The sequence below is a fragment of the Setaria italica genome, chromosome VII (genome assembly GCF_000263155.2).
Source record: "Setaria italica strain Yugu1 chromosome VII, Setaria_italica_v2.0, whole genome shotgun sequence".
Classification (NCBI taxonomy): Eukaryota; Viridiplantae; Streptophyta; class Magnoliopsida; order Poales; family Poaceae; genus Setaria; species Setaria italica.
In genome coordinates, this window is record NC_028456.1 from 3,296,426 (window position 1) to 3,310,217 (window position 13,792).

General features: G+C 52.3%; 1 protein-coding gene across 2 annotated transcripts; it reads left to right on the forward strand.

Annotated features, from left to right (window-relative positions):
• Positions 1–6,054: 6,054 nt before the first annotated feature.
• LOC101769012 (probable pectate lyase 8) lies at positions 6,055–11,584 on the forward strand. Of its 2 annotated transcripts, XM_004974990.4 has the most exons (7): positions 6,055–6,334; positions 6,623–6,721; positions 8,014–8,088; positions 9,341–9,983; positions 10,326–10,429; positions 10,569–10,707; positions 10,795–11,584. In XM_004974990.4, exons 1-7 carry the CDS (start codon positions 6,195–6,197, stop codon positions 11,014–11,016), a joined length of 1,422 nt encoding a protein of 473 aa, XP_004975047.1. In that variant the 5' UTR covers positions 6,055–6,194; the 3' UTR covers positions 11,017–11,584. The 2 variants fall into 2 exon arrangements, with proteins under 2 accessions (XP_004975047.1, XP_004975048.1); XM_004974991.4 differs by lacking the exon at positions 6,623–6,721.
• The last annotated feature ends 2,208 nt before the right edge of the window (positions 11,585–13,792 follow it).

Consider the following 13,792-nt stretch of genomic DNA (forward strand, 5'->3'; position numbering starts at 1 on the left):
TAGAGGAGTATGTCGGAGAGAGATGGGAGCTTAACATGCGTAGGGCAAGGGGCCATATGGATTATCAAGGTAAATAAATACTGCCAGTCGCCAGAGTGGAGAGAGCAGGGGAAAGCAGTGGGAGTGAGGCGAGCAGTGAGGTGGGACCGCCGTGTGGGACCGCGCCCGGATGGAGGGAATCAGCAGCCTGTTGGCACGCATGCTGCATTCATGCATCATCACGTGGACGTGGGTGGTGAAACATCGTCGGAGAGCCGAGGGCTGGTTTGGTTTCACCTTCTAAAATCTTTAGCTCTTAAAAAGTAATTAAAAATGACTAAAGAGTCAAACATATTGATCAAAAGTGACTAAAAAATTTTAGGAGGCTTCAATTCCTTTAGGAGCTCCACCCCCTCCTAAAACCGACTAAAACCCATCCTGGACCGCCACTGTCCCCGCACCCACATCCCGAACGCACGCTCCCCAGTGCCTTACACGCCACAACCGCCACGGCCGCCACCACTGCCACACCCGCCACAACCACCACGCCCGTCGCCACCGAATCTGGGAGAGGGAGGGACGGGACGAGGGCGGCGCCACCGGATCCAGGAGAGGGAGGGCTTGCAAGGGGGCAGCGCCGCCGGATCCGAGAGAGGGAGGATCGGGAGGGAGGCGACGGTGCCGGGGAAGAAGAGGAGGGGAGGGCGCGACTGGCCGGGATTGGAGGGGAGGGGGCGGCGCTAGCGGGAGGAGGGGAGGGGGCGGCGGTCGGGGAAGAAGAGGAGGGGAGGGGGCGGCGACCGGGGGAAGGAGAGAGGGGAGGGGGCGGTGGCCTGGGGGAGGAGAGAGGGAAGGGGCGTGGCGCCGGCGGGAGGAGGGTGCCGGCGGCTGGCGGCGGGGGCAGCGAGAGGGCTCGAGGCTGGGAGGGGAGGGACGGGTGCGTGTGTGTGGGGCGGGGCGGGAAAGAAGAGGCGCCAGGCAGAGAAGGAGCAGGGGCATGAGGAGGGCAGCATGGTCTTTTTGCGACAGCATTGATTGCCTTTAGCTAGTTTAGTTAATGGAACCAAACAGTTTTTTAGGAGCTGACTAAATAGGAGTTAACTAAAGGCTAAAATTTTAGGAGCCTAGAACCAAACAGAAGCTTGCCATGCGACGTTGACTCGCCTCCCTTCCCAAAGAGATTAACTGAATTAACTCGAGAGAAAAAAAAAGGGAATGAAAGTGCTTAAAAGTAGCACGAGACAGATCGAACAGCAGTGCGTGTTGTATGCAGCAGGGTGCAAGCGCGGTTGCATTGCAGGTCGCCTCGCGTGCCTCCTGCCGCGGATGAATGCAGCTGCTGCATGCCTGCCATTTTTATCCTGATTGTCGAGTTGCCGAACGCAAAGCATGCACGCCATTTTTATCCTGATTGTCAGACGGAGATTCCTCCGAGCCGCGCCGGCCAGAGTTGGTTGGGTTAGTTACTTTAACCGCCCCGCCGCGCCGGCCTCATCACGACTTTAACCTTGCTTCCTTTAGCGGCCCGTACCACCTGGCTCTGGCCGGCCGCAAAGCTAGAGAATCCCGTACGGGTGCGATGTCAGAGGATGTCTGGTCGGCCCCTGCCCATGCATCTAGTACATGCAAGCATCATCATGTCAGTTTCCAGGTTAATTGCCGTAAGCGTGTAGCCAATCTGGTTGTACGAGACGAGGGTTGGTTGGTTGGTTAGTTTAGTTCGTCACGCCGGTCAGGTGATTAAGCAAGGCACACGCATGCTTGTGATGAGCTAGCCCCTCCCTACGTGGCGTACGAGCGAGCCATGCATGGTGGATTGCCAACTCTCGTGCATCGCACCTGCAGCAGCTTCAATTGGCGGATCGAATCAGCGTGCAATGCATGCATAGGTACGGTTCATCACGTGGTACACTTAAAATAGGCTTGGTAGCATCCGATGCAAGCGGCAGGGCGTGTGGAGCTAGCACTTTATTTCACAGGCGTATTCAGGCATGGCTTTGTTTCATCGATCATCAGCTAGAAAGATAGTGGCCCCGCGTGCCGGGCCGGCCGGCGAGCCCACGGAGACATGTATCATTGTGTTGAGCCGGTCGGGTCGGTCAGTCCTCCTCCATTTTTTGCTGCTTCCACGGTTTCCTTGGCTTTTCCACCGGCATCATTCGTGCTCGACATCTCCTACCGTCACAGTCGATCAGCACGCTCCATCTAACACCCGAGATCTCTCGATCCGCTCCCCTTTTGCTTGCATTTGTCGCCACCACTGCATGCATACAGCATATACATGCGACATGCACGCGTGGATACCGAGCGATGCATGAACGAATGAGACGACGCCCGCGATGCACGATCGTGCCATAACTTGCGGCTGAAGTCGAGTCACCTCAATGCTCGCGCGCACATTACTTGCTCTAAGCTTCCCTCTCTACACCCGCAACTAGCTAGTAGATTCCTCCAACCATATGACATATATATGAGCTTAGTCCATCTTAAACACTGGATCGGAGGAGGTTGATTTCAGGACACTCTTCTCGTCTTATACTGCTATACAGAGTACAGACATAAATCCTATATGTGGTAATATATGCTAATCTATTAAGGCTCTGGACCTGATTGAAATAAATCCATGGTCCATATGTTGTTGTTTTTTCGTATGCTGCAAGCAGCGACAGAGCCAGAAATTGCAATTTTATCACGATAAGGGGACCAGCAGTGTTAAAGTTTTCAAAATTTGGTCAAAAATTGAATTTTACAGTGTAAACTTCCATGGCTTAGGGGGGCTGCCCCTCCTATCCACACTCTGCCTACGCCACTTGCTGCAAGAAGAAGCCAATTAACAAGTATATATATACTCCTATCAGTAGTATGGACTTACCGCCGCCAATGATTGATTGTGTCTTAATTGCCATGAGATCATGTACACCACTTGTGTTGCCCCCAATCTGAACGAGAGACCTACTAGGGTTTTTTTTTCCTCAAACCAACACCGGATAGTTTTAGTTTGGAGGACGCAAAACAAACACAAAAAAAAGTCGCAAAGTCTTTAGAAGATCACCAAGGGTGCCCTTTTAGTTTATGAAAGCAAGCGTTTTCATTGAAGTAGTAGTTGCACTATCAAGGAGCCCAAGGTGAATGAGGTTGACTATTTGACCCCTCGCATACAGTCTGCAGAAGCATATGGCCTGACGCGGTGTAAAGCTGCAGTCTGCAGACGCTCGCTGATCCACCGACGCCGCCCCGCGCGGACAGGGAGGCACCAAAGATGGGGCCCGCAGCTCCAAGGCCCACCTGCCAGAACCGTCTGTGGTCCCGGGACGCTGGTCCCTCGGATGCTTCGGACGGGCCCCACCGCCCCCGGGGTGGCCCCCAAGGCAGCAGACTGTATGCGAGGCAACCCACCCGACTGGCACAGCGGGCCCAGCTCCGTGCCCCTCGGCGGAAAGGTCACTGCGCAGTGCGCGCGAGAGAGAGAGAGAAGGTCCCCCCGCGCGGCACGTGAGGTCCGACGCGGGCGGCCTACGTCACCGCGACGCGAGTTCGGTTACGGCGGCCGCCGGCCGGCCGCTTCTCTCAGTTCGTTACGCCGCGTACCGCGCGGCACGAGCGGGGAAAAGGAGAACTAGAGCAGCGGCGCAGCTAGGGTTGGTTACTTGCGAGTCGTCCTGATTTCCCCGCCGGCTCGCCCTCCCTGCACCATCCGCATGTATCTCTGCTGCTCGTGGACGGTTGGATGGACGGGCCGCTGCGACCGAGAGACCAAAACTCAAAAGTGCAGTGCTTTTCACATCTCGCGGACGGTGTTGCTTCCTTCCGTCGCACGGCCGGAGATTAATGTTCGGAGAGAGTCTGCGCATGGAAAGGAGGCGACCACACAGCGTCGGCCGGCCGGTCCCGTTGCGGAAGGAACATCATGGAAAAGAGGGGCTGAAACTTACCTACTGCTGCTCCCAATTCTGCAGGGCTCGTCGTATGCCATTGCCGGAATTGAGTGAGGTAAATAAAGCACTAGGGTTCATTCATGCACGTATCATTAAGGGGGTAAAGCAGATTTTTTTTATTTCGACTACTCCATGTTCACATATATTTGACGTCATCTAGACCTGAGCATTTTAAGCCTGACCTAGCCCGAGCCGGATAAGTTTTGGCCCGCTCATGCTAGCTGTTGGGTCGGACGTGATCAGCGAAAATCAAGCCTGAAAAAAAAATCAGGCTAGCCCGAGCCCACCCAAACAATTAATTTATTTATTTTTCAACTAAAAAAGAATGGGTGGCCCATGCCCAACCTGAGCTTGGCCCGAGCCCAACCTGAAAACTTAGCCCGACAACACCCCTAGATGTCGTGGGCACAAATTTTCAGCTCGACCTGAGCTTGGCCCAAGCCCAGCCCGAAAACTCAGCCCGACAACGCCATAGGATGTATTGGATACAAATTTTCGACTCGAAATGAACCGGACTTTTTATCAGCTCAACCCGCAAAATGCTCAGGTCTACTAACATCCCCGCACGGCCCATCTCCATCCCTGCCTCCCATCTCCGCCCACATTTTAACCAACAACTTTGCGCATGTCAGCATCATCACTGACAAGGTAGCTTCTTGGCATTCCAGATCTCTTCCTCTCCCTATGATTAGCCAGGATGTTTGCTTTATTTGAGGAGAAACCTGAGGACGCTACCGTCTCCAGTCGGACATATACAGCCTGTTCGCTTCAGCTTATTCAGCTGGCTTATCAGCCACCAAACAATATTTTCCTCTCACAATAAATCAGTCGTTTCAGCTTTTCAATCGGCTTATAAGCTGAAGCGAACAGACCCATATACGCGAAAGGAGGGAGTATCACGCACGATTTCAGTCACTTTTTTCATTTTGACCAAGACAAACTGTTGTTTCCGGAAAAAAAAAGAAGGAACCTTAGCATCCGCACATCTCCTCTCGTCGCCACGAATTCGATCGCGGAGTACCATTCAATGAGACTGAAGTAACGTTTCTGCTCGACCAGACAAGAGGCAGGAAATTTTTTTTGTGCTGTTTCCACATCAAATCGCCTGGTCTCTGATCTTTCATGGAACGTGGCCGTTGAGACCCTACTACTCTGCAAGTGCAACAACTGAACAATGGATGGCGTCTTTGAGCGCCATGTTGGACCGGATGACCACGTCCATTGAATTTCGTTTGAAATCGATTCACTCATTTCACAGCATTTTTCCAAGCAATTCAGTCGCCGCCAATTTAGCTAGCTTTCGCTGCACGCGTTCACTGTAGCGTTCTAAAATCCATACAACTTGACAATGTGTACTAGCCGCGCCCCTAATAAACTTATGTACAAGAAAAATGTGTGACATGTATTGTACCTCCTCTGTTTTAAAATATAGGTCGTTTTGACTTTTCTAGATATATGAATTTTGTTATACACCTAAATATAGGGTTATACTTAGGTACAAAGTAAAATCTATGTATGTAGAAAAGACAAAACAATCTATATTCTGGAATGGACGGAGTATTATTGATGACGCAAGGAGATGATTAAGTAAAAAGTATGATACGATGAAATAATTGGGCGACTACTTATCCTGTGGTTATGTCAGTCACAGCCAGGGAATCAGGTGATTCGTCTTGGCTGAATAGAAGCTGAGCACCAGTAGGACCCCAAATGATTCCCCTGCTGACCTGCATTAGTCAGCGTTACTGACAGTACTAGTACTCTCCCTAATCACGGTTTCATCTCGTCAGAAAAAAAAAGAAACAAGAAATGACGAGGTGCAGCATCAATGACGCGATCCTCCATTATTACCAGCAGCGATCGATCCTCTCCGCTTAAACACCCGGGCCAGGCTAACCCCCCGCAATTAGTTGGCGCGACGGCGGATTTCGGAACGCACCACACGCAAATCCCCAGCGGCCTTCGGTTTCCCAATATTTGCATCCAGGTCCTTCCACTAGAGATTCCGGGGCGTCATTTGCGAAATCGCTAATCTCGAGGGGCAATGCGGGTACGGTCAGTCGGGGGCTCGAGGGGAGGGAGCGGCGGCACTAGTATAAATCGGCGCGCCGCTCAAAGCCCCCTCTCCTCGCCCTCCGCCTCCATTCTTCCCTCCTCTCTAGAGCTCTGCTTCCTTTCCCCTCGCCGCGCCTCTCTCTCTCTCTCTCTCCTCGCGCACGCAGCACGAGCTCCTTGAGAGAGGTAGAGGGTGGGAGGGGCTCGAGGAGCGAGAGGCGGCAAATGACGGAGGTGGCGGCGGCTCCTGCTGCGGCGTTCGGGGCGAGGCGGGCGGGGCTCGCGGTGGCCCTGCTCCTCGTCCTCGTGGTGGTCGCCGCGCTCGCGGGCGGCGGCTCCGGCGGCAAGGCGCTCCACGGGCTCCGGTGAGTGCCGCGCCGCCGCGCTCCCTCTACTCGCCGCGTAATGTGGGCTCTGTTGGGGTTTTGGGCGGTTTTGGTCTCCTCTGTTCGAGAACACTCTTCCCTCTGCTTTTCGTTTTTCTGGATTTGTTTCTGGGCGCTTGCTTCGCTCTCGAGGCGTTTGGAGGTCGCCCGGCCTTGCAATCCCCGTTCCGCCGTGATTTTTGTCCGAATTTCTCGATCCACACCGGCTCTCTTCGACGCCTTCTGCTCGACGTGCCGACTCACCCGCACCGGCTCTATGCGTCGCAGCCACCGGAGCACGGAGGCGGCGGCCGCGGTGGCGGGCGGCGCGAGGCGGTGGCTGCGGGACTCGTCATGGCCCGCGGCGGCGGCGGCGGCGACGCCGAGGTGAGCACTCCAATCCCCCTCCCCGGCCTCCTCTGCTTTATTTTTTCTCCTTGTGCCTGGGCGTTGCCGCCAGAGCGCATCCAGCGCGTTGGTTTCCATGATGTTGCGATCTGGGCCGTCCAGTTCTGGCCTTTTTGGCCCCTGGTAGTAGATCCCTGCGGTACCAGCAGAACAAAGGGGTGCGTTTCAGCAAAACAAATCTCCCCTTTTATTCCAAAAGTTTTCAAATCCCAAATTTTGTTTCGGGGAGGCGCGGGTTGGTGCGCGGTAACTAGCTGAATTCGTATTTTGGGGCTGGGGATTTGGGAATCTGGTTTGGATTAGAGCCGTGGGGGAGGCGGTAACAGCCTGTGGGATCAGAGCAGGGAGATGCTCCTCCTCTGCTTTTTCCGTTGCCGAGTTCGTTACGGTGGGAAGGGAGCAGAGGGAGATTGAAACAGAGAAGGGTAGTCTCGTCATTCGCCGTGGCCAAAACCCCCTGTCCTGCACTCCTGCTGCACCGGCCACGGTAAAGCGGGGTAAAGATTTGGGGGCGGACAAGAAGCCGCGAAAAAGCTGGCCGAGGAAGCAAGCGAGATCGCGGGCCTGTCCCTCCGCGTCCCCAGCGGTGTACCCCCATAGGAAGCAGGCGGTGACACTCATTTGGTTTCTTTTTTTTCCGGTTAAAGAAAGAAAGCAGCAAAAGAATTTGATTGGATAAGCTGCAGCCTTGGGGCACGGTCTCGCGTGCGCAAAGCGATGTTCCGGGGTGGTGGTTGTTTTTAATCCCGTTGCCTTTTGGCTCGCGACCGACCAGGGCAGAGCAGAGCACGCCTCGAGCGCCGCGGCCGGCATCCATCTATGCATGATGCATCCATGCCTCCCGTGTCCCCTCTGCTCGCACGAACCATCATGAAAAAACGGCGCACGGATTCACCTTGCTTGCTTTTCTCGCTTCACCCACTTCTGTTACTACTAATTGCATTTCTTTTTATCATTATGAACACCTAGTACTGGAGGAGCACTGTTAATTACTTGTACAGCTAAAAAAAGACTAATATCTTGTACAACCTGAAACTTTTCTTTTCTTTTCTTTTTGTTTACGATGAGGGCGCCGTACAAACTTGGTCTTTTTCAGCAGCTACTCTGCTACTGCAAAGGAGAAAACAAAAGCACTTCTAATAGCTAGTATAATGGTGGTGTTAACTGTTGCCGTCAGCTGCACTGCATGTGCTGTTGCGTCTCGTTTGCTGCGGCGGTAGTCTCGCTCTCACAGTCTCACCTCACCTGGAGTTTTGCTATCTCTGTGGCAGGGCCGGCGGTGACGACGACGGGCCCGTTGCCGGCGCGGTGGAGGACCCGGAAGCGGTGGTCGACGACGTGCACGTGTAAGTCGCTCTCCCGCCTTCAAACCTTCAAATCCCCCTCCTTCCATCACGTCACGCTAACTGACTGAAAGCACCGTTGCTTCTGATGGTAGATCTGCGCATGTTTTGCAGTTGTTTTAGCACAGCCACTGCTAGTGAAGTGTAGTACTGGTGCTTTTCTTTTCTGCTAGCAGCCTAGCAGTAGTGTATGGCGCTAGCCTTTCTGTCCACCGCCTGACAAGCCTGGCCCACCGGCAGTCTCACCGCACAAAAAGAAAAGAGAAGAGAGATGAAGAGACGGGGATACGAACAAGAATTCTGGCCTGACCGGAGCAGATCTGGTTCAGCTAGTACCAGCAGTAGTGTACTTTACCCTGCCACGTGGGAGCAGGATCACCCACCGGGCCCACCTGCCATTCGCCACCTCTCTCCATACAGGCCCCCCCCACCAGCACTCTTTATGGCGACGCGACCCTGCCGCGCTGCTCCGCCGTGGAGTGGGGCTGCCGGTGCCGGATCGCCAATTAACTCCGTTGCCTTTCACGGCGTGTCACGGCGACCGGACACCTCACTCCCTTTCCCTTTCCCTCGCCACCGAGCTAGAGCAGTGGTGGCGGTGCGGGCGGTGGCAGGCAGTGACACACCACGTTCTCCCCACGCCCGTGTGGGGGCAGCCCTGCCTGCTCGCCCCGTCCATCTCCATCCCTCTCCCACCTAATCTTCTTCTAGCATGCAGTATGCAAAGATCTGCTGGTAGTGCTGGTAACGGCAGCTGATTCACAGGTGAGGATGATGCACTGTAGCGGTGCTCGGAACCTGTAGCGAATAATCTGGAATGCAATGCTGCACCACCGACAGAGGAAAAAAAGAGTCTTCTTGTTGAGTTTGGTGCCAACAAGCCATTAGTGACCGACATGTTGGATGCAGCGGATGGGCACGGGCAGTGAATTGGTCCCCATAGAATAGTGTCACTTATTGCAAGTTTTCTGGCCGCATTGATCTTCTAATCACTGTACTTGAATTCCTGAACGGTGAATGCGTCTAGAATTGCCAGGGCTCATGCATGAGATGCAAATGAGTTAGTAAGAAATGTTCTTTCTGTCATCTAATCACTGCTTTGGTTTGGTCATCAAATTCCTGAACTACTGAATGCTGCTTGTGCTCCTTTTTCTGCGTTGTAACTACTAGTAGTAATTAATTTCTACACATTTATTTGTTGTGAAAAAAAAACTGAAAGGCTGCTGCTTCGGTTGGATGAATGGTTGCTCTGCAGGTCCATCAGGAACAGCACGGCCCGGCGGAATCTGGCGTACCTGTCGTGCGGGACAGGCAACCCAATCGACGACTGCTGGCGCTGTGACCAAGACTGGCACAAGAACCGCCAGCGCCTGGCTGACTGCGGCATCGGCTTCGGCCGCAACGCCATCGGTGGCCGTGACGGCAAGATATACGTCGTCACCGACCCCAGCGACGACGATGCGGTCAACCCGCGCAAGGGCACCCTCCGCTATGGGGTCATCCAGGACGAGCCACTCTGGATCATCTTCAAGCGGGATATGGTCATCACGCTCAAGCAGGAGCTCATCATGAACAGCTTCAAGACCATCGACGGCCGCGGCGCCAACGTGCACATCTCTGGCGGTGCCTGCATCACCATCCAGTACGTCTCCAACGTCATCATCCACGGGCTCCACATCCACGACTGCAAGCCCACAGGGAACGCCATGGTGCGAAGCTCGCCCAGCCACTACGGGTGGCGCACCATTGCCGACGGCGATGCTGTGTCAATCTTTGGCGCCAGCCACATTTGGGTGGACCACTGCTCGCTCTCAAACTGTGCTGATGGCCTGATCGATGCAATCATGGGATCCACGGCCATTACTGTGTCCAACAACTACTTCACCCACCACAACGAGGTAGTACGTCCTCCTGCTAGATCCTATGCGCTTGATTTTCCTCATCCTGCAAGAGTTAAGTGCGTCTGTGCAATGTCCTTTTGTTTTCTGAAATCTGGCGGAATCTGCATGGTTGGCGCAGATATGCCAAGAACTAGTTTGTTTTATGCCGTACAAGCATAATTTAGCACAAATTCCTTAATTCCAATTATTCTCCCAAATCTAACCAGAAGTTGTCGGTTGCATATGCTGAGGATATTGCTGTAGTATCTGACTGTCACGTGCATAACGGGATTGTTTTGGCGTTTTCTGCAAGCAATCTGGTTTGATTCTCAACAATTGGTGAAACTGGAATTGATGCAGGTGATGCTTCTGGGCCACAGTGACTCCTATGTGAAGGACAAGGCAATGCAGGTGACAATAGCCTTCAACCATTTCGGCGAAGGTCTCATCCAGAGAATGCCAAGGTGAATTCATGAACTGAACTTATTGTCTGCTTGTTCCTGTCCCTGCATTGCAATGCACTGATCAGTATTCATTTCTTGTTACACGTTGGGAATGATATTTTGCCAACCCTTGCTGCAAGCTCAATTGTTCATGTTTCAGGTGCCGGCATGGCTACTTCCATGTGGTGAACAATGACTACACCCACTGGGAAATGTACGCCATTGGTGGGAGCGCTGAGCCAACCATCAACAGCCAGGGCAACCGTTACCTTGCTCCGACAAACCCCTTCGCCAAGGAGGTATGAATATGATGTCTGGTATCAGTTCTTTGCCTTCAGCAGCAACCATTCTGTCAGTAGCTGACTTTCAATCTAACTGAACTGCAGGTGACTAAGAGAGTTGAAACCGCTCAGACTGTCTGGCAGAGCTGGAACTGGAGATCAGAGGGTGACCTCCTGCTGAACGGCGCCTACTTCACCCCATCCGGCGCAGGCGCCTCAGCCAGCTACTCTCGCGCCTCCAGCCTTGGCGCCAAGTCATCATCCATGGTTGGCTCCATCACCTCCGATGCCGGGGCCCTGTCCTGCCGCAAGGGCGTGGCCTGCTAGCGCACCGCCGAAGAAAACAGACCCCCCCACGCCAAGCTGCCTCCCCAACAACAGAAAAGAAACAAGACAACAGAAACCAAGCTACCGGAACAACACTACGGTTACAGTTTTTTTTTCCCTTCTCACTTCTCCTTTTTGGGCCACTTTTGACGAGGGTTATATATGATGGTCCTGATTGGTCCCGATTCACCCATTGCTCAACCTCCCCCTGCTCCCGACATTGAAAGGTACCCTGGAGCAGGCGTGAAGCGTTGCTGATTGATTTCGCTCGGTCTCTCTATTAGTCTTCTGATCTGAGTGTGTGGTATGTTGTTACCTTACCTGCTCCCCGCCCACAGCAAGTGTATGTTGAGGTCAGGGGTGCGCAATGTGTGTGTGTGTTTGTGTTATACTTGGTTGTGCAAAACAGTCAGATTGTTAGTAGCAGTAGTAGTACTACATCTACATGATGTGCCTGGACTGGGGATGGATTTGCCCTGTAAAAGACATGGAAGAGAATAGGCATCTTATTCTTCTTCTTCAGTGAAAGTGAAGAAAACATAACAGGCAGAATATTTTGACTTCGAAAGTAGAGCATGAGCTGTTGTTTTGAACTGTTGTGCCCCAATGGTGAGCTGGTTGTTTGTCCTTGGGTGATAGTATGTGTCCAATTTGTGGTGCATCAGAATGGACCCTTCGGTATGAGCATCTCATGTCCTGAGGTTGGGGCTGAAAGGACACTGCTGAACATTGTGAGATCTCATGTCAGGAACTTGCATCTGACTTTATTACCTGATCATGAGGAACTAGAGTGCAGTGTTCCCCATGCCGATGTGCCTGCCTGGTTCGTTGTTTGTTAGACGAACGAAGACTTGTGATTGCGTGAGTACGGATGCAGAGAGATGGGATCGGATACTCTGAGAATATTAATGGTAAATCCTTGGACGTACTGCTGTGCTGTACTAGTGTACTGAGCGATGGATGGATCTGATAGCCAGAATTGAGTGCTGCACGTTGCGCCTCCCCATGAAGATGAAGATGCAGATGTCGAGCGGGAGCAGGAGGTCCCAGCACCCAAGCTCCCTCGCCGTACCTGCCTGTCTGCTCGCGATCGCACTGGCACTGCAGAACGGGAGCGGAAGGCATCTCGTTCATTGCCGGGCATTCAGTTGCCAAGGTCCTCCCAGATCAGGGTCAGTAGGGCCGTGCGTTCATGCCGATGGAAATGGAGCCGGACCCATCGGGGCTTTGATTGCTTGATGGCACGGGAAGTTGGAGAGTTCGTCGTCCCCGGCATGGCAGTAATGGCAGCGCGTGCTGTGCTGGGGCATGTAGCGGTGGCCACGAAAGCGACGACGCTGTGTGCATGCCGGAGATGGATGGATCGGTGGATCTCGCTGCTGCTGCTGTAGTGCTCGTTCTCCGATCTGACGCCCGAGCCATCCACGTTCGCAGTGGACAAAATGGGGCTCCATCATCGGGTCGTGCTTTGTTTTCATTGGTTTTCCTTGGATCGTATTTTCAGGTGGTACGGAGATTCAGGTGCCTCTTGTCGCGTAGCGCACGCAGCATGAGAGGAGAAACGAGCGCTTCTTTTGCCCTCCAGATCTCGCGGGACTTCGAGGGCGTTTTCTTGCCGTGTCTTATTAGCACGTGTCACATCAAATGTTTAGATACTAATTAGGAGTAGTAAACGTAGACTATTTACAAAACCAATTACATAAGTGGAATCTAAACGGTGAGACGAATCTATTAAGCCTAATTAAGCCTAATTAATCCATCATTAGCAAATATTTACTGTAGCAACACATTGTCAAATCATGGACTAATTAGGCTTAATAGATTCGTCTCGCCGTTTAGATTCGTCTTATGTAATAGGTTTTGTAAATAGTCTATGTTTAATACTCCTAATTAGTATCTAAACATTCGATGTGACGGGTGCTAAAGTTTAGCAAGTGGAAGAAAACAGGCCCTTCATTGTTTGTTTGTTCGGGTAATTCAAGCCTGCCAAAGCCATGCTACTGGGGTTTCTCAGCCCACCATACCACGTAGGCCGAACTTTATGGGCCTTCGTGGGCGTTGGATTGTTTTGGGCCTACCAGGTCCCGTACAAACAAAATGGCCTGTGTGTTTCGGGGATGGATCCTCAAGCCCGCCAGCATCACTATCCATTTTTTCCTTCATTTGACTTCCTCCAAGTTGGCAAAAAGTTTCTCTCCATATTAAGTTTCTCATTTCAACAGACTACCCATTTCCCACTCTCTAACCCCAACAGCTAGATTCCTCTCTAAAAATATACACTCTCCATCCACTCCAACAGTCTCTCCATTTTGCACTGTCCATTCTGGCAACTACTGCATATGGATCCCACACTTTGGTAAGGCAAACTGACTTGCCAAAGGCTTGCCAAGTTTGACAAGTGTGAGGGAAAATTTAGCAAGTCGGATGGGATAAAGAGGCAGATATCAACTTTGTTAGGTCACGATTTTCTTACCATATTTTAGCTTGGCAAGTCGTTTTTAGTGGGGTTTCTCAGCCCATATAGGATCAATTTTATGGTGCCTTCCTTGTTTGGTCGTCAGTGCCGCACAACACAATAGTGGGGTTACATTCCAGTTTAGGCCTATTGTCATACTCCCTCCGTCCCAAATTGTAAGTCATTTTAAGAATCTTGGAGAGTCAAAGCATCTCAAGTTTGACTAAAATTATAGAGAAAAATATAAAGATTTATGACATCAAATAGATATACTATGAAAATATAATTGATAAAGAATCTAATGATACTTAGTTGACATCA

Bases quoted from the DNA above. Each gene is read 5' to 3' on its own strand.
- LOC101769012 (XM_004974990.4), top strand. From the start codon at position 6,195: ATGACGGAGGTGGCGGCGGCTCCTGCTGCGGCGTTCGGGGCGAGGCGG. The intron at 6,335-6,622 runs GTGAGTGCCGCG...TATGCGTCGCAG, and splicing joins AAGGCGCTCCACGGGCTCCG to CCACCGGAGCACGGAGGCGG. The intron at 6,722-8,013 runs GTGAGCACTCCA...TCTCTGTGGCAG, and splicing joins GCGGCGGCGGCGACGCCGAG to GGCCGGCGGTGACGACGACG.